The sequence below is a fragment of the Camelus ferus genome, chromosome 23, assembly GCF_009834535.1.
Source record: "Camelus ferus isolate YT-003-E chromosome 23, BCGSAC_Cfer_1.0, whole genome shotgun sequence".
Lineage (NCBI taxonomy): Eukaryota > Metazoa > Chordata > Mammalia > Artiodactyla > Camelidae > Camelus > Camelus ferus.
The window spans coordinates 12344631-12369067 of NC_045718.1; the positions used below are offsets into that span (position 1 = coordinate 12344631).

Below are 24437 nucleotides of genomic sequence, written 5' to 3' on the forward strand. Positions count from 1 at the left end.
CCTTCACACTTAGCTCCTTTCCAGGAAGCCTCCCCCTCTGATCTCCACCCAGAAAATCCACGCTTTCGTCGCTGGATGCTGGCAGGGGTGGGAACCCGGCCACACCCAGGGACAGTGGGCTCCCAGAGGGCAAGTCCTCGGAAAGATCCCCCATTGGTGGCAATGCCCTTGGCTGCATGGCTAACCTCGCCTTCTCCCCTCAGAGGTGGGAGCTGTCACCCCACCTGCAGGTGGCTGCCTCTGTTTCCTTTCCCTCTGCAGCCGACCAAGCCCTGACCACACAGCGCTCCTGGCCTTGCTCCCCAAGGCCTGCCGTTGGCCTCACCCTTTCAGGACACTTCCCTGGGCCGCCACCTCCGCAGTTACCTCTCCTGGGCTGTTCCTCCTGTGCTGCGGCTCCGCCCCACGACTGTGACCCGGGGGCCTCCGGGAGGACCAGCCCGAGGCCCCGCCGAGCCCGCTGCGTCCTCCACAGCCTCTGGCCAGCTTCCCGCCCGGCACAGGAACCAGGTACACTTCACCTGATTAAGCTTCAAACGGCGACACACCCAGAAGGGGAGGGGGGAGGGCGGGGTGGGGGCTTCTCTGATCTGGGATGGGCTCCGAGGAGGAGACAGGGCCACCCTGGCCTCAGGTGATTGGCTCCTGCTCCGAGCAAGGCACCTGCAGCTCCGGCCGGAGCCCAGGGCGAGTGGAGATGCTGTCCTCCCGGGCTGCCCAGCCGGGGCCGAGGCGGGATGCACAGGGACCCATGTGGGGAGGCTGGAAAGCCTCCGGAATGGGTGTCTATGCGGCAGGAGGACTTGCGCCGGAGCCCAGGGAGTGCCTCGTGGCCGCGCAGGGTGGAGGCCCAGGAGGACACGGGTCTCCTAACGGTGGGGAAGCCCTGACGGCTGGGGGCAGACAGCCCTCTCTCTGGAGCAGCTTTGGGTGTTGGGGCTGTCGGGTGATCGCTGGGTTCTCCTGGGGCTGAACTGGGAACCAGGACAGGGGCCATGCCTCTCCAGGGCTGGGGAGGGCGCCGCACAGCCAGCAGGGCAGGGGGCTGCCGGGCACCAGCGCTGGAGGGGCCCTCGGGGGTCTCCAGGCCACCCTCCTGGGTGGTCAGCTGAGAGGGAAGGGTTGGCCAGTTTAGCCTGAGCAGCGAGAGCCCAGCCCTGTCTGGCGAAGCTTGCTGATCCAGGGGACGCAGCTGGAAGGTCCTGTGTTCTGGACCCTTCTTTGTCACCTCACCCTGGGGGGGGGGGGTTCCTCATGGCTTCCTTGTAGACAGAAGGCACGTGGAGTGGGCTGGGGCCCACAGCATCCCTTCAGCAGTGGTGGGGACACGCCTGCCATGTGGGCACGCACCACACCCAACGGCTTTATGCCCACTCCCCACGTGCGATGAGGGGCTGTTCTCGTTTCTCAGCTGAGGAGACAAAGATTAGTTTGCCCAATCCACGCAGCTGGGAGGGTCAGTGCTGGGCCTGGACCCAGGCAGTCTGGCCCGGTGTCCCCGTGCCTGGCCTCTGCACAATAAATCCCTCCTGTCTGGGAGAGTCCAGGGTTTCTGGGTGAGGTCTGTTTGGAGCCTGGTCTGAGCCTCCCTGCACCATCGAGCCAGCGGAGCCTTGGCAAGACCCTCCTCGGTGCTTTGTCTCCCAACTGGACCATCTAGGGGTTACGTAGGCCACAGGCATCAGAGCTGATGGTACCCCAGAAACCAGGGTCCCAAAGTGGCAGCTCCTGCCCAGATTTCTGCTGCTTCTGAGAACCGCTTGACTCAGGGCTTCCCTAACATCTTCCCTCACGTATACCCCCTTCCCCTTTACTTGTCCTTCACATTAATACCCACTAACTCATGCAGTTTATGTGCTAATTACGTATTGTTCTAATGCACATTAACGTAATCACATAACTACTAGAATAGGAAGCCTTCTTCCGGGTACCACCTGAGGTCGCCTCGCGTGTGTGGACCACACGTTGAGAAAAAACGGGCTGGCTTCTAGTCCTCACTGTCCATCAGGAGAAGCTGAGGCTTAGAGAGAAGCTGCGTCCGGTCACGTGGGGGGAGCAGCAGGGCCAGGGCGGGGACCCGGCACCTGGCACCCACCCTGAGGCAGGGGCAGCACCCTCGGGTCAGCCTGCCTCCAGGCCGGCTCCCTGCTCAGCTCCACACTTGGGAACCGGGAGCCCCCGCCCCCACCGCCAGGAAATTCAGGGCAGAACTTCCACACAGTGGGATCTGGCTGAGAGGTCAGGGTTCCTGGGGTCCTCCGGGCCCCAATCTCAAGGAGGAGGATGTCCGCATGGCGTCTACCGAAGCCTGCCTCGCTGGGTGGGGTTTGGCTGTTACAGCGTAAGGCAGATGTGAGTTAGAACAGCCAGGCGCAGTGAGTGCGAGGGTTGTTTTAGACACGGTAACAATTCATTCCTTACTCGACCCAGAGCAGCAGTGGGGAAAGGAGGCTGTCAGACGCACTCACAGCCTGCCCCCGGAGAGGCAGAGCTGCCGGCCGGAGCTCGCGCTCGCCACCGCCCCACCTGCTCTCCGTGGTGGAGGGCGGCCCCCTCCACCTGATGAGTGTCTGCGGCAGCCCGCCCGGCCATGGCACCATCACGGGCGGAGAGACTGGCTCGGACACAAAGGGGCTGGGAGGCATCGGGAAGCCAGGTCCATCCTGCCTTCAGGCCGGCACTGCCCTGCCTGCTCCCTGGCCCCTGGGAGTTGCCTGAGCCAGACAGCTGGTGCCCAGGGCTGGACACAGCAGCCAGACCCAGGCATCCCTGCCCCACTCCTCAGTCACCTCTTCAAGCTGTGCTCCCTCTTCAGGGCCCCCGGCAGGGCAGTGACCGGTGGGAGCCAGTGAGAAGGCGGCCAGCTCCTGCCAGGGCCTCCCGTCAAGGACACAGAGCCTCACTGGCACCTTTGGCCAACACCCTGACCCCTGGGGGAGCACGTTTGGGGGCCCGTTGACACCCCCTCAAGGGGCTGCAGAGGCCCCACCACTTCATTAAAGGCCAGAGGGGCAGGCAGACAATGGCCTCAGCCCTCAGGCCTTAGGAAAGGGGGCGCTGTGGACAGCTTGGCAGAGACGTGACATGATCAGGGTAAAGCGGGCTCCCCAGTGCTCCTCACGAGAACCCCAGCAGCCCCGTGACAAACGATGAGCTGGGGTGTCGGGGCACAGAGGACACAGACCCCAGCTCCCTGGAGGTCAAGTTGGTGAGACTTTGTGAGCAACTGGACGTGGGAACCACAATCCAGGGTAGAATCAAGAATCAAATGACCTCCAGGTTTCTGGCCTGATCACCGTGCGGAGTGGTGGTACCTCCAACAGAAATAAAGGACGGGAAGAGAAGTCACCTTCTGGGCAAGGATGAGTTTATTTGTGGACCTGCCAGTCTGGACGGGCTCTGTGGCACCCGGAGGGAGGGTCCAGCTGAGAGCCAAGTGGAGAGTCTGGAGCTCAGGGGTCCGATTTGGGCTGGGGATGAAGGTTCTAGAATGAACGCCAGGAAACCCCAAAAGAGCCTCAGGGAGAGAACTCAGACATTAAATAAATTCTGGCTCAAGCTGAGAACAGACCCCTAAGGATCTCAGTGTCAGACCAGCAGAGGACAGGCCTGGGTCTGTCAGTTATGGTCACCGGCGACCTTGCTGCGGGAGCGTGGGGGAAGGGCTGAGTGAAAGGGGTCTGGGGACAGGGAGACCTGCTGTAGCCAGAGGCGAGCATGGAGCCCGCAGGCGGGCCTTTCAGGGCAGGGACTTGAGCATGTTGACAGGCTGGGAGGGACCGGGAAGGGGGACGGGGCTGAAGAGGTGAGGGTGGTCTCAGGAAGAGGGGACGGGTGGGCTGGCTTTGAACAGGAGGGACATGCCATCTCAAAGATCAAAGCAAAGGAGTCAAGATGGCAGGAAGGAAAACCTGCAGACGAGGGTAAAGAAGTTGAGAGATCTCATCTCACGGCCTTGATTTTCTTGAAGCAGCGAGGCGAGATTCCCCACAGCGCCGGCGGCGGCGGCGGGCGGGGGAGACACAGGAAGCCTGCCTGGGACTAAAGGCCCCGGGAGGCATGGGAGATGGGGCGGGGACCGTGAGCGCAGGGGCCCTGCTCAGTCCTGTGAGCAGAGCTGAGTCGCCCAAGGTGGGGCAGGGAAGTCAGGCCAGGCTAGGGGCCCCAGCTGGGGTCTCAGGCAGAGAAACAAATGAGAACGAGGAGGTGGAGCCGGCCCGGTGGGGACAGAGGAAGGGGCTCCGGGAGCAGGCCCCTCCCTCTCCACCCGACACATGTCACTTCCCTCCAGGCCCCGAGGGGTGCGCACTGGCCTCAGGCTGTAGGGACCAACCCCACCAGTTTTCCCAGGTGAGACCAACCCTTTGCACAACAGTGTGGCCGATGCGCATGGACACAAACTGGGCTCCTGAATATGACGCCAGAATCGACTTCACAGCCGAGGTGGGAGGAAGGGGCCTGCTCTCCGCTGCACTGGCTCAGGCGCCATTCGCCACAAGACAGCGAGGCACTCGGGAGCGAGTCTGAAGCCAGTTTCTGTGTGAAGTCAAAGCGCCCTGAGAGGCTGGGCTCCTGGCTGAGCCCCTGTGGAAAGGAGGCAGTCACCCCTCACCGCTCACGTTCCCTCATTTTCACACACCAGGCTTCTTTACTGCGCCTACAGCGCACGACTCAGACCACAGCCTCAAGGTGGCCAAAGACAGGCCGGCTTTCTTGCAAGACGCCACCAAGACTCAGAGAAGCCCTGTGCTTGCGGTTCCCCCAGGCAGTGCGGTTTTGAGGGATGACCTGTAAGTTTTAGACACCAACTTCTGGACTGGTTACTCCTGATAAGCTAACACATCTGTCTGCCCACTTCTGGAAAGCCTTGATTTTATCTGCCTCTCAAGTTAGAGCATCTGCACCATGGAGGGACAACAAGGCCCACGAGGTGCCCAACACAGCCGGGCAGAGAGCAGAGGGGGACCAGCACCGGCTCCCCTGCCCAGCCCCCGCCGGCAGCGTGTGGGCCTCCCAGGACTTCACAAGCTCATGCTGGCTTGCTCGGAGCCCCAGTCCACCAGGCCCCTCTCCGCTGTGTGCCTCCCTTGCCTCCGATGCCAACCCAACGTCTCTGCTCCTCCTGGAAATCCCATCGCCCTGCCACCCCTCCCACACCCTTCAGCACCCGCACTTGGCCCTGAACTCGGGGCACACTTTGCAAAGTAAAATGCCCACCTCACCAAGAAGCCGGCCTGGGGCTCCACGCAGAGGTTCTGGACACACTGATTTGGACAAACCCAATGGGCAGAGACTCCATCAGATCCAACTGGGCGCCCCAGGTCCCTGTTTCTGCCCGGGTCCCGGACGCACCCCGCACCACCACACTTTCGGGAGGGATGGAGCCCACCTGGGGCTGGGCTCCCCGGGGGCCCTTCTCCCTGCAGCGCTTTTCCCAGGCTGCCCCCACCCCTCTCTGAGCACCTGCTGGTTTTCATTTGGGGAATCAGACGAGCTTTGCAGCGAGCACCGTTTTGTGAGGTTGTAGGACATCAATGTCAGACGCTGTTCAGAGTTTCAGGAGACCCACACAAAGATGAAATGCAAATAAACTCAGGGTCGGCCCCTGCCCTCCGTGGGCGCTGCCACAGCCCCCTGGACCGTCCAGGCCCCGCCCCTCTGCCTGGACCCAACAAGGACAATGCTTTCATCCCCTCTCTGGGTCCCGTGCTCACTGGGTCACTTGTAAAACACTCGGTTCTCTAAGTCTCGTGACGGCTGCAAAGTGAGAAGAATGACAGTTTAATGGTGCCTCCTTGATTTACAGACAAGGAGAGGACGACCTTTCTCCGCGCACCGGTACGAGGAAGCTCAAGGACAGGTGGTGATCCGAGAGCAGGAACCCAGGTGCTCAGAGCACAGCCTCAGGGGCCCACCAGGGGCCCGGCAACTGCAGGCCGGGGGCGGGGGCGGGGGCACCACCCGGCTTCTGGAGTGGAGCCGGGGCCAGGCGGCAGAGTAGGCAAGGGCATGGAACGGCGTCCAGGTGTGACCCCACGGGGCCGTCCTGAGGGCTAGAGTGAGGCTGAGCTGGGAGGGTGGCAGGGGGAAGCTCCTGTCCTGAGACCGCCCCCCAGCCCCTCCTGCCCTGTCATCACCTTCCCTCCACCCAAAGACCACCTGAGCAGGCAAACCAGAGACCATGGACCCTCATTCTTCCTGAACTAACCAGCCAAGCATGACGTTTCTAAAGAGAAGGCGAAAGAAAAATGTCTGGGGCTTTTGGAGGGAAGCCCCTTCTAAAGGGAAGGCGGCCCCGAGGGAAAGGAGAGGCCCCGGCTCCGCCCAGCCGGGAGGCGGGCCGCTGCGGCCTGCGGTCCTCGCTGTGACCGTGACCTGGCCGCACCGCCGTCTAGCTGAGCATCTTGTGCCGATCGAAGACCGTCTTGCGCTGCTCCTGCACCTGCAGCTTCCACCGCTGTTGAGCGCCCTCCACACGCTCCAGGACTGTGTTCGCCCGGGGCCCGAAGGAGGCCGAGGCCGCCGCAGAACGAGTGTCCTGTCCGGGAAGAAAAAGAAGAGGTTTGGTACCTCAAGCCCGGGTGAAAATGCTGGGAGAGCAGCCCCAAAGTCTGGCCTCCCGCCACCTTGGAGGTGGACCTCCCCGAGGGCCCAGCAAGCACTGTGCACCTGGCACTGGCGGCTCAGGACCCCGGACTCTGCAGGACAGGCCTGCCCCTCCCTGGGGCCTGGGAAGGGGGTGCCCTATCAGGCCTCCCCTGGCCAGCATGGAGGATCCTGTGGTTTGAGGAAATGGACCCAGCGCCCCCAGGGAGGCACCAGGCTCAGAACTCCAGGGCCCTGCCAGCCACTGCCCGGGGCCAGCAGGGACACCTCTGGGACCTGCCCGGGGCTGGGACCCCACAGCTCACTCCCTGCCCCCTGGGAGGAGGGAGCCCGGCAGGGACAGAGCTGGGGCCTGCCCTTCACGGCTCCGGCCACTCTCGCAACACCCCAGGCTAACTCAGTTCCTCCCCCTGTTCCCCTCCCCTGGCTGGAAGGCAGCATCTTCCCTAATTACCACTTCTCTGCCTCGGAAGCTCAGAGCCCGTGCGTTTCCTGCGGACCCGAAGCTGATCTCTGGGGGGAATCAGCCGAGGGCCGGGCCCGCAGCCCGCGGGGATTTCCTCCCCAGCTCTCGGGGCCTCTCATCTCCTGCCACACGTCTCTTAAGGGATTAGCACACCTCTCTAAACCCAGAGTCGCCCAGTAAATGCAACTCCACTTCTCATGCCCCGAGCTGGCACGGCTTCTGTCACCAGGCAGCTGCCTGGCTAGGGAGATGGGAGGGGTGGCCAGGGGAGAGGAGGCAGGGGAGGGGAGGCCGAGGGCTGGCTGCCCCAGGTGAGTTAGAGACGGACACTGCCCCCCGGAGCCTGCTGCCTGGGCCCGGAGGAAGCCACTGGGCCAGGCTAGGTGAGGACCACAGCAAACCCGGAGAGGCAGCGCCGGGTGGGGCCACGCTCCCTCGGGGCCAGGAAGCCTGGGTCTACGCCTGGGCTCTGGAGGCACCTTCTCCTGGTCTTGGCCACTGAGCAGCTGTGTGACCCTGACAAGCGACTTTAATTCTCCAAGCTTCAATTTAATAAAGCCTGTCTTCTTAGACTTTTTTGACCACTCTGTCGGCAGAAATTTCATTCACCTGATGACTGAGCGCACACACGGTTTCACACAACACTTGGTGTGACGCACTCGGACATTCTCTGCTCCGTCCCATTTTTTCCCAACGCTGGTCAAGACTTGCTACCTTGATTTCGTGCCCTAATGGGTGATGACCCACACTTTCAAACAACAGGAGACAAGTGCGGCCAGGTTAAGTCCAGAAGCATCCGTGAGTGAAGTCCTTAGGACACCGGCTGTCACAGACGGAGCCCACCAAGTGTTTTGCTTCCACAGTGGAAAGGACACCTTGGAATCACACAAACCTGGCTTTGCCTCTGGGCTCTGACACCCACCGGGACAGGACCCCGGGCAGGTCACCGTCCTCTGAGCCTGCTTCCCTCCACAGACAGCGCCTAAAGGAGCAGCTCCCGAGGGGTGACGAGTGCAAAGCGTTCAGGGGCGCCTGGCGGAAGGCAAGCGCACATTTCACAGCAGCAACCGTGAGGACCAGACCCAGCTCTGGGACTCCCAGGCAGGGTCGGGAGAGCTGGCCGCCTGCTGCCGGCGGGGGGAGGCCTTTGAAAGGTCACCTCCCTCCAGATCCGTTCCTGACGGCGTCTTGAAGGGAAGGCAGAGGAAGCCGGGAGCCGCACATTAAGGGAACACGTGGAAATTCACGGCGTTACCACAGCATCACTTGTCTTCCCTTCATGTAAAGTCTTGACAAACAGCTCCTAAGTCAGGGAAGCGGCGCCTGAGAGGCTCCGCGCTTCCAGGGCTAATAGTCTGATTAACGGGTATTAGACCCACATCTGCTCTAGAGACGCCCAGAGGGGCCTCCCAGCTCTGCAGCGGGAAATACCACACGTTCAACCCTCTTCCCTCTGAGGCCAGGCCTCAGGCAGTGAGGACAGGGGAGGCAAGCCTGGGTCCCACGGGCCAGCAGGACCATGTCACTGGGCACCAGGGGCTCACCGGCGCCTCACTCGGCTTGTTCCCAGGTTCCCGAGACTGGCGTGGGGCAGCGGTGTTCCCATCTGCAGACGAGGGAACCGAGGCTCTGGGAGATGAATCACTCGCTGCCCAAGGTCACACAGCTGCTCAGGGGCTGAGCCAGGATCCGAACCCATGTCTCCCAAGTCTGGCTTTCAAGGCCCTGGGCTGGCAGGACCGCACGTCCAGCCTCGCCTCCCCTGCTCTCCTGGACTCCCTGCTGCCCCGTCTGCCCAGCCGCCCTCTTCTCCCCAGTCCTCTCCTGTCCCCAGCAGCCACCACATCATCCCTGCTGCACACCCCTCTCCCGACCCCGACCCCGTCTGGTGGGCTGCGATACTGGGGGACCCGGCAGAGTGCAGGCCCACGCAGTGAGGGGCAGACACACCCAGCGCCTCACAGAAACCCTTCCTTCTCCCTCTTCAAAGGGGCCCAGACCTTCACATCTAACGCTCTGTTTGCCATTTCTGCCCAGCAAACACGCTGGCTTCCTCCTTTCAAAGGGCGTCTGAGCCCAGGGATTAGCCCTAATGCTGCTGGAATCCCGGGGGAGGCCGCGCCCGGCGCTCAGGCCCACCGAGGCCTGCGGAGCCTTCAAAGGGAGCGAGCCTTTCATCCCCTCCACCCCTTCCTCTCTGTCCTCCCACCCCAGGCAGGAGCTCCTGGCTGCAGGAGCTGGGGGGACGGAGCCAAGGGGCCCCCGTCCCGGGACGTGATCAACCCCCGGATCTCACCTTTGATACCTGACTTCTCGGGCCAGGGAGGGGAGCCTCTCCTCAAGGTCACTGCGTTGCACAGGCCTAGAACCTGACTTCCTTCCTCTGGGGTGGAAGCTTAGCCCCCGCCCCGGGAGGACTCCAACCTTCTCAAGGTGAGCACTCTCACGACCACAGTGAACCCAGGGACACAGCCTCAGCCTGCTTCTGCTCTGCCCAGCAGAGGCCACAGGGCCTCCTCTCCTGGCCTCAGGCCCAGGCTCCCCACGGGCGCTGCTCGGGGTGGCAGGTGCCCGCACTGTCTCTGTTCCATTTAGCCGCAGCGCCTGAGCGGCCACTCTCCCCCTACCCCCCACCCCTGCTCTCTGAGGGGCCCAGCTGCCTGGAAGTCCTCTCCTACATGACACCAGGAGGACTAAGTCCCCAGCGCCTGTCTGGTAAGGAGCCCCCAGCACCCAGCTTCCCCCCGCCGGACCCTGCGCACCCCCGGCTATGGCTCTGCCTGGGGCTCAGACCCCACAGGGGACCCTAGGTCTGTGCACCTACAAAGGGCACCTGCAGGACCTGAGTACAGCAGGAGGAAGAAAAACAGGGAGGGGATGAGTGGAGCGAGGGGTGGCACCCAGGGTCCATAGCCAGGAGGCAGGAGACGCGAGGCCATGCCCTGCCCAGGAGCCTCGAATTCCAGGGACCAGCAGAGCCGTGTAATCATCGCCATCTCTCAGTCACTCCCCAGGCAGCACTGCAATTAGCACATCCCCTAATCGCCCAGCGCTCATCAGCGCCACTCCTCCCCTAGCAGGGCTGCTATTACAGCACATTAATAACCAGGTTGGCGCTCGAGGCTTCCTCCTGGACACAGACCACCCAACTGCCGGCTCCACCACCTCCCAGCCCCGGCCCCACCTCTGGCCAAACACGTTGGCAGGAGGCTGGGGCAGGCTGGAGCGGTCCCGGAAGGCACCACGAGGGGACACGGACAGGCTCGGCCCCCCCTTACTCCCTGGCCTCACACAGGCTGGGCAGCTTCACGCTGAGGTCTGAGCCCCAGATCCTCCTCTCAGTGGGAATCCGCTTCCCCCAGCTCCAGCCCAGTGTGAGGTGCTCGCAGTGGTGACTGACCCACTCTCCACCTTACCAGGGAGCCCGCCTGCCCCCGGCTCGACCGGGTCACCTGCAGGAAGACCCCCTCTCACGGTGTTAAAGCTCCCTCGCAGCTCCGGGCTGCGGTCCTGAGAATCAGGGTGGGCCGAGCTCTCTTCTGCGAACACTGGAAGGCTTCCTGAGTCTGGATTTTGTTTTTCTTTCAAGCTAAACACCTCTCAGTCTCTTCAACCACTTCTCTCCGGGCCTGGTCAGGCCGTCCACCACCAGATGCCCCTTTGTACGCAAGCTGGTCCAGCAGTCCCTCCCCTCTGGCCCTCCCTCCCTCCAGGGATAAACTCAGGGCCATCTTCTAGCAGCAGGGAGGCGTGCCCGTGCCCTCTGCACCTTGGCGCAGCCCGCCCCCGGGGCAGGAAGCGTCCTGAGCCACACCTGCCTGCAGATACTTTGGGGTGACCTTCCTCACTCACGTGGGCAGCACACATGGCGGCTACGCAGGTCAGGACCCCCAGCACGGTCACCGTCACTGCTCTGGGGGCCGCTACACAGCACACATCACCTCTCACTCCCACAGAGAGCTGCTCCCATCTCCTCTGGCCGGCCCTGGGCTTCCCCTGCAGGGTGTCCCAGACTCGCCAGGTGCCCTCTCCAAGTCCACCGCCACCTTGACACTGAGGCCTGAGCACCTACGTGTGGCTGACTGGCAGGCTCACTTCCCCTCTGCCAGAAACGCAGTGTGACAGGAAGACGTATCCCCAACCTGTGCACCGAGGCTGCCTGACACCGGATCAGGGAAAACTCAGGGCCACCCTCTGCTGCGTCTGGGCGTGCAAAGCGCAGCTCCCCGCTAAGGACACACTGGACGCTGTGCACAGGCGGAGGGACCGGCGGGACCGCACCCGGAGCCCAGTACCTCGTTCTCCTCCTCGTTGTGCAGTCGCTCGGTGTAGGCATCCGGCTTTCGAATCAGAGGGTCCACCAGCATCAGAAAGGCCATGTAGAGCAGGAGGGCACCCACCACTGACAGGTAGATGACGATGATGACCTGCGGAGAGACCTCGCTCATCCTGTGCACCAACGCCGCCGCTCCTCCCCGGTGCGGTCCACCTTCAACAGTGCCGTGGCCTCAAGTGCTGCGTGGGGAAGGGCCAGGAGCCCCTGCGGGCGCAGAGGAGAAGCTGGGCAGGGCAGGGATGCCGGCTCCACAGGTACTGACGGCCCCTGATGGAGGGGGCCCCGCAACAGCCACCAGTTCTCTGGCAGCATGAAGATGACCGGTGATGAAGGGAGAGGCCTGGGTCCTGACACACCAGGACCCCAGGGCTGGAGAGCAGGGGAAGGGAACCTACCCAGCCAGACGGCGGGGAAGCGATCGGACCAGTCAGAGCGGGAAGAACCCAGCCCGACTGAAGGCAAGATGCAGTGGAAGCTTCAGTCTGGACCACGCAGATTAGGCCAGGGGCAGAAAGACAACTTCTCAAACTTCTTACCTACTTGGAGAGCCTCACAAGCTGGAGTCCTTTTTGTTTTACAGTAAAGATAGAGTTAAGGAGGCTAATTCATTGTTTCTCAATGTGGGTGCTACAGGGACCTTAGGCAGAACTCCCCAAGACGTTAGCCGGTCAGATACCAGGGCCACAGAGGCAGCTCAGCCCATCTTCAAATGTCCCCTGGGGGGCTGACACTCACCTGATGCAGACCCCCCAGGCCACATCACCCTCGGTCCCAAGGCTACCACGTGGTGGATGTGGCTTGAGCTCAGATTTGAGGACCACACCTCAAATGCCCTTCCTGCGCCCCAAAACCTGGCCATCCCTGGCTTCCAATCCTAGCCTGGCGTGTACACTGACTGTGACGGGGGATGAGCTCAGTCCACAGCCAAGTCCAGCTGGACCAGCTCCCTCCCTGACTGGGGCAGCTCTAGACAGGGTAAAGGTAAAGACCTCTTGCCTGTACCCCAGCAGGGAAGAGGGGATGGGGACGGAGTCTCTAACAGGCGGAAGTTGGGGGCATCTCTCAGAGAGAAGGACCAGAGGGAAACTGGGGGATTGATTAGGAAGTGTGTACAATGAGGGCCCCAGGTCGGGAAGCCCCTTCCCAGTCAAACAGGGAGAGGCGACATTTGGCTTGAATTTAAGGCCTTGGGCACCTGGTCCCGAGGATGGGGCCATGGATCAAGCTCAGAGAGGGAGAAGGGGCAGTGGTGGGGTGGGTGCACGAGCAGCCGTGCCCACCGTGAAGTGGGGGAAGAGCACCACAGGACAGGCTCGCTGGTCCAGGCAGGGAGGACAGTGGTCCTCACCCCTCCTCCAAATGAGCCCAGCCTGAAAGGGAGGCCTGATGGTGGATGCAGTGGTGTTGCTGACAGTCCTTTACTGATGCTACCTGCAGGCTCTTCACAGGACACAGCGAAACAAGCTTAAAGGCTGGACCAGGAAGGGCTTATGTTCAAACTCAGCAAGTGCAGCCTGGATCACAATGGCTAGAGTCTGGACTAGGAGAGCAGGGTGGGCTGGGGACAAGTTGGCTAGAGGCCGTCATCCAGCAAGCCCTGCCTGGAGGCGGAGGAAGGGACCAGACCTCTCCCCATTCCCACTCCGTGCCGGGGGCCACTCTACCACTTGCCCAGAATTCACCCGATGATCCACAGATCAAGGTTCAATGAAAAGTAAAGGGAGCGGGTATGGCTCATCCCGACAGCCCCACAGCTCTGAAGAGCCTCTCCTGGGGTCTGGGGTCACTCGGGGAGCTTAACTAGACTGGAGGTTCCCGAGAGCAGGTGCCTCTTCTCCCAGCATCCGCTTGGCACCCAGGGATGTCCACTGAATGAACTGAAGGAGAGAGGGGGAAGAGCGAACGGGAAAAGTGGAGGGAAGTGGTCTCCAGCACTCTCCCAGGTCCCTCTGCAAGTGTGCTGGCGTCAGAGGGGAGAGAGGCTCCAAGAGGGGGTGAGGAGGGGGTCCCTGCGCTGTGACCAGGCCAGCCTTGGAGACAGCCCCACAGCCACATGGAAGGCTAGCTTGAAGCAGGCTGCTTGAAGCAAGACGGTAGGAGACGGGGAGGGGCCTCCAGGGTGGGCGGGGCCTCCCTTGTGGGCGGGGCCGGTGGGCGGGGCTCCGGGCGGGGGCGGGGCCCAGGGGCACCTTGATGGTGGTGGTGCTCCGCTCCTCATACTTGCACTCGCATAGCAGGCAGTAGGCCTCCACGTCATGGCCGGGCACTGGCATGGGCTCCACCACGTGCAGGCAGTTGCTGCAAGACAGAGGGCTGTGGGGTCGGCAGGGGCTCCCCAGGGAAGAGAGGGTCTCTGAAGGGCTAGGCTGGCAGAACCCCTTTCCCAACCCGCAGCCTCACAGCATCGCCCCCGCCCGTCAGAAAGGCTCCACAGGGCAGGTGCCGACACTGTAAATGCCCACGTCCCCCAGGTCCTGCCCTCGGCTGCCCTCTCCCTGGGGGCTCCTCCCCTCAAAGAGTCAAGGCAGAAGCTGATGTGTCCTAGACGAGAACCCCTGGTCAGGACCCCTCCTCCACTCCTATTTGACTCACCACGTGAGTGTCCACCCCACCACCCCCAGGCCCATACACGGCTCTGGGGTCTGTCCTGGGGCAGAAGCACCTCCACCAGCACCTCCTCCAACCAGGTCAAGCCTGGAACCAACTCTGACCCTGTCGTCCTCTCACCCATGAATCCAGCCAACACCAGGACTTTGCCTCCTAAAGCATTTCTGAAACCCACCTCCGTCTTCTCTCCCACTGCTGTCTCAGCCAAGCCCTGCCACCAAGACCCGGTGCCCTGGGCCTGTCTCTCCTCTGGGAGCTGCAGTGGTTGCACCAGGTGACCCTCCAGGCCCTCCCAGCTCTAACTCAATCCCTGACATCCCTCTGGCCTGGGGCTGGGTTTCCAGCAGAGGCGGGATGGCGTGTCCTCCCCTGAAGGTCCAGCATGTGGCAGGTGTGATTCTACCTGAACCTCTGATGACCCAGGTCCAGCCTGAGCACGTGGCTCCCAGCTCTAAAAAAAATGCTGCACCTGGGCAGGGGTCAACGGAAGGGCCAGGTCCACACCCTGCACTGGGACACCACTTCTGGGTCCCCCCTCTCCAGGAGCCTCTACACACCTCCCGAGGCCCAGATTCCTCCCTGCATTTGGAGGGTCGCTCTGGTGTGCCAGTGGGACGTGTGGGTTCCCCACGAGGCAAGGTAGGGGGTTGGGGGCAGCTGGGAGGGGCCAACCTGAGGCCTTCAGATGGGATCCTGTGACCGGGGGTAAAGGACAGCAAGCGAGGAGCTGGAATATCTCTGCTGTGCCTGGCTCCCCCAAACGCTGACTTCTCAGGGGAAGGAGGTGAACCACAGCCTGAGAGGGCCGGGCAAGACTCGTCTCTGCGGGCATCCTTACTTGGGTTTTCAGGCCTTACTCTGACCCAAGGGCAGAGACAGTGCTGGCTGGTGCCTGTGGGGTGTAGCCTTATTATCTGGAGTGGGCTTGAAACAGTCTATTAATGTATTTCCTAACCCTATTTGAACTGTAACCACAAGATAACAAGAGGTCACATAATAACCAAACAGTGGAAACAACCCAAATGCCTATCAGCTGAAGAGTGGATAAACAAAAGGTGGTAGAGCCATATAACAGAATATTATGCAGCTATGAAAAGGAACAAAATACTATTACATGCTCCAACTGGGATGGAAGACATTAAGCTCACTGGAAGAAGCCAATCACAAAGGACCACGTATGGTGTGATTCTATTTACATGAAATGTCCAGAAGAGACAAAATGAGAGACAGAAAGCAGACTGGTGACTGCCAGGGCGGGGAATTGAGGGACGGGCAGTGACTGTGTCATCATGGAACTTCTTTTTGGAGTGATTAAAATGTTCTAAAATTGATTGTGGTAATAACTGTGCAATTTTGTGAATATACTATAGCCCATTGAATTGTAGATGTAAAATGGGTAAATTTTATGATTACATGAGTTACAGCTCAATAAAGCTGATATTAAAAAAGGAAGAAAAGATAACAGGAGGTCACAGGGACTCTCCCATGACTCCACATCTTAGGGCTTCATGTCTCCATCAGGACCGGCAGAGACAGAGGGAGCCCGCCCAGCGCCATGGGGAAGCCCGAGCGTCTGGGGCTGTGCTGTAAGTGGGGCTGTGCTGTAAGTCGGCCGATGACGACCTTGGTGGCCTCCAGGAAGGCATGAGAGTATGCAGCGCTACTGAAACCAGCAATACTTCCACAGCTCTCACTCCTGCCAGGAGCTGCTCTAGCGCTACTCTTACTTGTACATGCATCGCGTGTGCGCGCACACACACGCTAATACTCAAAACACTGCCACCACTTTATAGAGGAGGAAACGGAAACACACTGGGGATTAAGTAACTGCCTCAGAGTGAGCAAGCAGCAAAGCTGGATGTGAAGCCAGGCAGGCTGGGTCCAGAGTCTGTGCCTCTAACCAACTGGCTCAGACCATCTCCGAGTTGGACGGGCTCAAAGTCCCAAGCGCTGCTCTGGGCCAAGTGCATCACTGTCACCTATTTAAGAAAAAGTTACTGCCGTGCCCCACTTCCCACGAAGTCACTGAATCCAAACCTGGAGGGGAGGGGATCTGATGCACAGCACAGTGGCTGTAGTTCATAATACTGTATCATACACTTGAAAGTTGCTCAGAGTAGGTCATGAACGTTCTCGCCCGCCTACACACACACGGTACTTATGTGAGGCGATGGACGTGTTAACCTTATTTCACAACACGTGTATCCAGTCATCATGCTGTCCATCTGAGCCTCACACAAGGTTCTCTGTCTGGTTTCTCTCAAGCTGGGGAAAACAACAACAACAAAAAGAACCCCAGAATCACGAGGGAGGAGGCGCTGGGATTTTCTGTATTTTCTCGAAGCCCACCTGGTGGTCCTGACGCACAGCCAAGTGGAGGTGACGCTGGCCTGTCCCCCCCCGCACCGCTCCCTCATGTGAGGTCACGGCTTTCACCGCGACCTGACCCAGGCACCACCCCCTCTGTGCTCAGTCCTCCAAGGTGAGGGGCCCCAGCTCCGGAGACACTCTGGTCAGAAATGCCTCCTCAACTCACGCTTAAATCTGTTTCCCAGAAGCTCTCAGCCTACACCAAATTCACACAGTGTCCCTACCTCAGAGCATGCCAGCCCCTCTCCCATCTTTTCAGGCATGTGTGTCCCCAAATCTTCTCCTCTTCAGAATATAGTTCCTTAAACCATTCCTTCCAGGACTACATACTGAAACTTCCCTTCAACAAGCTGGTCTCCTTTCTCTTAATGAACTTTTGATTACTTCTCTCTTTTTTAAAGGCATCCAGAAATGAATTCTAGACTCCAGAAGCAGTGCTGGGGTTATAGCTCTGTGGTAGAGCATATGCTTAGCATGCATAAGGTCCTGGGTTCAATCCCCAGTACTTCCATTAAAAAAAAAAAAAAAACACTTCATCAAGTCTTGAAAAAAATTTTCCAGGAGTATAATTTAAATTCTCTTTGGGTCTCCATCTCTGCAGTTATAAAGCGGGGACACAACTTATCCCACTACCTTACAAGGTGGTTATGAGACTGGCACCGAATGACCCATGTAACAGATCTTTGCAAAAGTGTACAAGTAAGCAAAGGATCCCACAGTACGTGGCCTTAATACCTACCTCTCTCAACTTCTGCGCTACCATCTTGCATATATTGATAGACACCTGAATCAAAGCAAACTAACAAAATCTACTCCTCTGACCAGGAACCCCTCAGCTGGAATTAAAGACATCTGGAACCTGTTTCCTGTTTCCAGCTGCGTGTGTGACCAGGGACAAAACATTCCTTTGTAAAGTTCTCCATGGAAATGGGAGAGCAGGCTTACTCTCCAGGGGCCCAAGAACCCCAGCTGACCCCTACAATTTCAAGGGCCAGCCTGGGCAACACCTTACCAGTCCTTCTGCGACACATTCTGGTTGTAAATGTGTCCGCTGACGTTTCTATATGGCGGACAGGTGCACTTGCACCGGATGTCTTCAGAACTCTGCAGGAGAAAGTACAGAACAGGTAAGCAGGGCCCTCGGGGGCAGGCTCCAGCAGGGCTCTCAACGCTCAATTCCCTGTGAGCGCTCCTGACCCTCCCCCAACCTCAAGTTCAGCAGAAACGACTTCTGCAGGAAGGATGCTACACCAAAGGGTCCTCAAGAAACAGTCCAGAGGAGATAAATGAGACTCAGAGCAAGCTGCCCAGGGCTGCCACTCCCTGGCAGGGGGATCCGGGGAGATACAAGCACGGTGACAGTCCTCTACCCTGGGCCTCACACTTGTGTGGTATCTGGGTCTAGCAGCCTTGGTGGCTAGCCTCCTCCCCCAACTCCACCTCCAGCTTCCTGGGTAAAGGGTGGGGGTGAACCAGAAAAAAATGGGTATTTCCATGGAAACACGCAAGCAACCCCTCTGAAGTTCTCTCTCTCTGGGCCAGAGATAACAACACAAATATTTTCATTCCAGTCAGGAATTCCCCAGAGGGACTGGAAGCAAACCCTGACTCAGTCTGATTCAAAACCTTGGTGACCTCCAGAATCTCGCTCGAATTCCAGAGACCTACCCAAACCCAGCTCTGGGCCATCTGCCCCTAAAGAATGGGAGTTATCTCCAGTCTAGCATGGAGTTACAGCACAGAGGTGGGTCTCCTCAACACCAGCAACTTGCACCAGTGTAGACATTACACGCACAGGGCACTGCCACTCCTAACATCACTGGGTGCCGGGAGGAGAGCAGTAGGTACTGTAACCACCACCCCTTCTCATCCAGGCGCACCAGCAGGTATGAGAACTTGGACAACTTCCGCAACACAGAACCCTGGCTGGAATTCCGCCTCTGGCGTGTCTGATCCAGGCCTGTGCCCCGCAGACCACCCCTCTCCAGGCCCTGCTCTTTGGGAAGCCCGCAGCCCAGGGCCGAGAGAACACGCCCCAGAACAGCCCACAGGGGAGTGAGGGGCCGGCCCGAAGCAGCAGACCCCACCCTGGGAGCCCGGGCGCAGGCACGGTGGTCGCGCACGGGAGCTCCCGGCTCCCCTCCCTCACCTTGTTGGCTTGGGCTGGGGGCACCAGCAGACTCCCGACCACCGCCACCAAACACAGGAGCTTCATGCTTCTCAGGCGTTGGGGGCCAGCAAGATCGCGCACCTGGAAAAGAAATACGAAGGCGGAGAAAGCCAGGTGGTCACGCGGCACGTTGGGCCCTGGATGCGTCCCGTCCGGGCACGGGAAAGGGGTGGTGGCTGGGTCCAGGGTCTAGGGCCCTCCAAGCCCAGTCCGCGAAGGCCGCTCCCCTCCTTCCCCGGCCTCCGGCTCCCGCAGCCCACGTGGCGCTCCGGACAGCAGGGCCTCCTGGGCGGGGCGGTGGGCCTCGGGTCCCCTTGACGACACCGGGCTGCGACCCCCGCCGCGCGTCCCTCAGCCCTCCGCCATCGTCGCCCACAGCTCCTCCCACTCGGGCCAAGAAGGACTTGAGGCCCGGAGTCTCGGAGCCCGGACCCACGGTCAGGCCGCGGACCCCCGCCCCCAGGGCCCCCGCGCCCCCCGCACCCCTCCCCAAACGCGCGTCGGCTAACCTGCGAGGCCCCACCGTGGCAGTACTAGACTCGGCTGGCCCCGCCCCCCGCTTCTATTGGCTGCTGCGGCGGCCGCTCAGCGTTACACTACTGTCGCCAAGGCAACAAGGCCCGCCTCCGCCTGGGCGCACGGGCTCCGCGCAAGGGAGCGGGAGGCAATTCTCAACCCGAACAAACAGGAAAAGGGAGCAACAGCCAAGCGAACGAGAAAGCGGGAGGGTCTGGCCCCCTTGTGGCCGCCGGATCCTACTGCCCAGCTCGCTCCTCCTGTAAAATCTGGAGTTTTGAAGGGGCCCCAAGCTGTTACACCTTGCCGATTTAAAGAGAAAGCACTTGGTAAACAATAAGCAGTAATAATTGTATTGATAAAGGCAGATTTAAGGGCTCTGTCCTCATTCGCAATCTGGATATGTTATTTGGGGTCGCATCTTTGCTGCAGAGGGGGTCCCTCCCCTCCCCACTCCCCTCTTCCCCTCCCTCCTCTCCCCCCAGGAGGAGGAACTGGGCGGCGAGGGGCGGGCCGGTCCCATGAAGGGTGCGCCCCGCATTCCCTAGCCTGGTCCCCTACCCGGGTGCTGGTTCCGGACCCGGCAGATGGGGGCAAGTGTGCAGTGGGCGGGGAGTTCCGGGCTGCTGAAGGGGGTGGTGAACTTGTTACAGCTGCGAAGGAAAGAGGGGCCAAAGCAGCATCTCCAGCCGTGAGGGAAGCGTAAATTAAAACAACAAGGTAGCCCTACAAACCGTTAGAATGGCTAACTTTTTTTTAAAGGTGGGGAGGGTATAAGTCAGTGGTAGAGTGCATGCTTAGGTCCTGGGTTCAATCCCCAGTACCTCCATTGATAAATAAATAAACTTAATTACCTCCCCCACAAAAATTAAAAAACAAAAATAAAAGGAAAAAAAATTTAAAAGAAAACAGTGACAACACCACGTGTTAGCCAGGAATTGAAGAGCCTGGGCTGCTCAGAGCTTCCCAGTGGGAGCATGAAATGGCAGAGCCCTTTGGAAGAGAGTTTGCCATTTCCTTTAAACATTAGACCTGGGGCTGTCGTGTGACTTGGGCTATTGTGCTCCTGGACATTTAGCCTAGAGAAATGACATGTTCACAAAAACCTGTACAGAAACGTTTCTAGCAGCTTTATTGAAAATAGTCAAAACCTTGAAACATCGCAGGTGTCCTTCAGCGGGAGAATGGATTACATCCCCACCGTGAACTGCTACTCAGCAGCAGAGGAAAGAACCTCTGAGGCCTGCAGCAGCCTGGCTGGATCGCCAGGGAACTTGCTGAATACAAAAACCACTCCCAAAGCAGCACATACCATATGCTTCCATTTATATAACATTCTTGAAGTGGCAAAATTGTAGAAACGAGAACAGATTAGTGGTTTCCAAGTGTTAAGGAGGGCGTGCTGGTGGGAGGCAGGCAGGTGTAACTATGAAAGGGGGACATGAGGAAGCCTTGCAGTGATGAAATGCTGTGTTTTGGTGGCCTCAAGTTGATATGTTGGTTGTGATATTGCACTAATGTTTTATAAGATGCTATAATGGGGGCAATGAGCATAGGTGATCTTTGTATATTGTTTCCTACAATGATACGCGAATCTATACTTATCTCAAAATAGAAAGCTTAGTATTTTAAAAGCCTACTTGAATTAGTCAGGATGCTAACTGTATTAGAAATCTAACTCGAGTGTGTTTAAGTTATTAAGCCACACCATATAAAACGCCAGTATTTGACTGATTTTTGACATACAAAAATGATGGTTTCATGTGGTTCAACACAAAGCAAGAGGAATGTATTAGCTCACATAACTGGGAAGTCCACGTGTAGAACCAGCTTCAGGCACGGCTGGATCCAATAGATAAGCTGGTGTCCTTAGGGCTCTGTCACTTTCTCCACCTCTGGCTGTGCTTTCCTCTGTGAACTGGGTCATTTCACACAGTTGAAAAGAAGCTGCTCACCACCTCAGGCCTACGTCTTCATGGCTTGTGGACTCCAAAGGAAAAGTGACCTGTGGTAGCACACACGTGGCCAATCTCAGGGCTGACTCTAATTGGCCATGCTTGGGTCACAGATTGATGCATCAGCCAATCAGGGTGGCCAGGGTGGCGGCTAACTCTGACTGGCCAGCCTGGTTCGTGTGCCCACCTCTGATTAACTCCCATCAGGACCAATGGGATGTGAAGCAGGCAGAATGACAGATGTCTGCTCTCACCTGAGTGACGGACAGATGGATGGACGGGGGGCAGTAGATGATAGATAAAGAAATGACAAATGTACAAATGTTTCTGTTCATTGTTTGCTTGTTTTTCACAGGGGTGAGTAAGGAAAGAACAATGAATAGTTATTTTACTTCAAAAGTAAATTTCCCTGGGGGGAGGGTAAAGCTCAGAGGCAGAGTGAGTGTTCAGCATGCACCAGGTCCTAGGTTCAATCCCCAGCACCTCCATGAGGTAAATAAAATTTTTAAAAAGTATACTTCCCTGTTTAAATTTTCTTCTTTATGAACATGGGTCCCCTCTGAATTTCACTTTCCCCAGCCATAAGGCAAGGGCACTAACTACACAGTTACTTCACAAAGTGTGGTGTGAGTATTTGAGATGATTCTACATGCATGTGGAAGAATATTTTTCACCTTAATAGACTGTATTTTTTTATTTTTTAAACTCTCACATTGAGTTATAACTTACATACAATAAAGTGCACAAATCTTAGTTGAGCAGTCCAGCGAATTTTTACCTAGGTGTACGCTTGTGTGTATAAACAATTTTCAGGTCCCCAGAGAGCTCTGTACCAGAACAGTGGGAGACGCCCTCTACTGGGTGGTCTGTTCCACTTCAGGGACACGTTGGGAGGACAGCAATGTGTTGAGAGCACAGTGGGCAGGGTGCTGAAGACCTCAAAACCCTGCTACAGGAGGAAGAGCTGTAGAAATGGGGCATCGTCCTGGGAAAGAGGAATCTCGGGAGTGTGCCGCTGTCTTGGACCACCTGAGGGCTGTCAGGTGGAAGAGGAACAGAATTTGTAGTGTGCAACTCGAAAAGGTGGGTGCCACAGAGAAAGCTTTCAGGTGAGCATCAGGCAGGGTGTTTAACCAGGTCGTCTGGAGATGGAATGAATAGCCTCACTGTTTTTAGACACTGTTTTGCTGTCACTGAGGCGTTCACACATCTTTCAATGGTCACTTGCTGAAACTCATTCAGAGGAAATTTAGGCATCTGACGAAACGTTTGATGAATGACTCTAAGTTCCCTTTTAACTCAGAGATCCCGTGAGTCTGTGTGATCTTGGACTCCTTGGAACCTCAGCTCTGCATCTATAAAATTGAGGACGGATTGAGGATTCTTCCACACTGAACAGATTCACTGAGCTGCTCCCCAAGGGAGCCCAGATGATGAGTTAGGTATGTTCCCAGTCGTGGACTGTGACTCAGGCAGGGCAACTAGGATGCTTTTGTTGTAGGCAATGGAAATGGATTGCTAACCAAAAGGATATAGGAGTTTGTTGGAAAGAAGTAGAAGATCCATATAACCTAAGAAACGGCTGAAGAACAGGACATGAAGAGGGCAAAAAGTAGGGCGACTTCTCATGGGATGCCGCAGGGCTACCTGACAGTGGACAGGTTTCCCCCGGTCCTCAGGCAGGATGCAAAGTCCAGGAGAGGGACTCAGTCCTGGGGACCACCAAGTTCTCACATGTGCCCCTTGGCAAGAAAGGTCAGCCCAAGGTCATCCCCCGAATTGAAATCAGAGGCCATTACCAGAGAAGGGACAATCAAGTGTCCTGGAGGTTTGCCTCCCCTTCTCTCCCACTGAGAGCTCAAGGGAGCATTTGATACATTTCATCAGGACTCATCTTCAATCTGTTCTAATTTATCTTTAGAAGTGAAAAATACATCCATCAGGATGTTTGAGTTTCTACCAGCAGCACATGTGACCCCTCTCGGCCGTGGAGGGTGTTGCCAGCAAGCTGGGGAACACGACTCCCTGGGGAGACACACAGGCTGGGGGACTCGCCATCCACCGGCGGGTGTCGGGTGCCTGCTGAGTGTCCAGCGCTGTGCTGGACACCGAGACTCCTTCAGCCAGGGCAAAAATGGAAAGGTCACATATTTGCTCCTGATAGACCCAAAGGGCAAGTGCAGTGGGTGGGGCTCCCCGGGGTGGGCCGCCCAGGAGGACGCCTTTCAGGCCCGGGCCCCGCCCCACTCCTGGGTGGCCTCCAATCCCCGCCTCGCACCTGCGAGGCTCCGCCCACGGCTAAACAGCTGGGGTCCTCTGGGGAGGTGGCGCCCCCAGAATAAGGACAGTTCTGTCCCGGGCCAGCAGCTGTCACCTGAGAAAGACTGAGATGCCCCCACCAGGCGACAAGGCGTGTTGTGCCCAGACGGGCAGGGCTCGGATTCCGCCCCGAGGTAATTAACCCGGGAAAAATGTGACAAATCCCCGGGCCCTGCCCGGCAGCGGCGGCTCAACCCTAGGCCTTCCCGACAGGCAGTCTGGCAGGCTGGGGGTGGGGGAAGCTGGGGTGGGCGGAGCTGGGGGCGGGGGTCCCCTCCCTTTTCTGGAGCGGTCGGGGGGCTTGCAAGGTCCCGCGGGGGTCCCTGGTTCCAGCCCTGGCCCCCTGCCCACCCGGACACCCAAGTCGGAAAGTGAGCCGCGCCCAGCGGGGGCCCCTGGCCGGGCTCTGGCCCCGCCCGGTTTCCTGAGCCCGAGGATTCCGCAGGTCCTGCTGATCCCCGGGGGACACGGCAGCACAGAGACACTAATCCGTTGTTTTCACGCGAAATCAATTCACCCGGGATGGCTCTCGCCATTCCCTGCGCACCTCGAGTTGCTTCTGTCGCCCAGGGACTGGTGGTTTTATAGGCTCGCAGCTCACTTTTGCGGGGCCGCAGGACGGAACCCCGGAGGCGCTGGAGGACCTGACTCCAATCTAGGAGCTGCCACCTCTCCAGATGTTCCAGATCACAGCCTCTCTCTGGTCTCAGTTCTCTCACCTGTTCAGGGGGCTAAACCAGACCCGAGGCACCTCCCTGCCTTGTAAGGATGAAAGGGAGACCCCACTAGTGATGGAGAGTTAAAGCCCGTCAGGATGGAGAGGTTTCTTCTGCCCTGAATGTCACCCCGCTCCCGGGCACACCTGCTCATTTCATTTTCCAAAGAGTCTGTAAGGGGTGGGGGGGGGACCGCGCGGAAGAGGGCTTCGTGGCAGGGGGGCCTGGGGGCAGCTTTCTGAAGGCCGCCTGCGGTCAGACCCTGGGGGAGACTGATTAGAGGAGGAGGCCCCATGACAGACAGGGAAACTGAGGCCCCACAGCACACGTGACCTGCCTGAGGGGCCCAGATGCCTCCTCCCACCTCCACCCGCAG

At 58.8% G+C, this 24437-nt stretch overlaps 1 protein-coding gene across 2 annotated transcripts; it reads right to left on the reverse strand.

Annotated features, from left to right (window-relative positions):
* Positions 1-5751: 5751 nt before the first annotated feature.
* On the reverse strand, positions 5752-19185 carry TMEM9 (transmembrane protein 9). Of its 2 annotated transcripts, XM_032466856.1 has the most exons (6): positions 19065-19185; positions 18535-18636; positions 17398-17489; positions 13598-13706; positions 11368-11499; positions 5752-6538 (listed from the first exon to the last, which is right to left on the reverse strand). In XM_032466856.1, the coding sequence occupies exons 2-6, from the start codon at positions 18598-18600 to the stop codon at positions 6392-6394; spliced, it is 546 nt and encodes a 181-aa protein (XP_032322747.1). In that variant the 5' UTR covers positions 18601-18636; positions 19065-19185; the 3' UTR covers positions 5752-6391. The 2 variants fall into 2 exon arrangements, with proteins under 2 accessions (XP_032322747.1, XP_032322748.1); XM_032466857.1 differs by lacking the exon at positions 19065-19185 and having other exon boundaries at positions 18535-19025.
* Positions 19186-24437: the final 5252 nt, after the last annotated feature.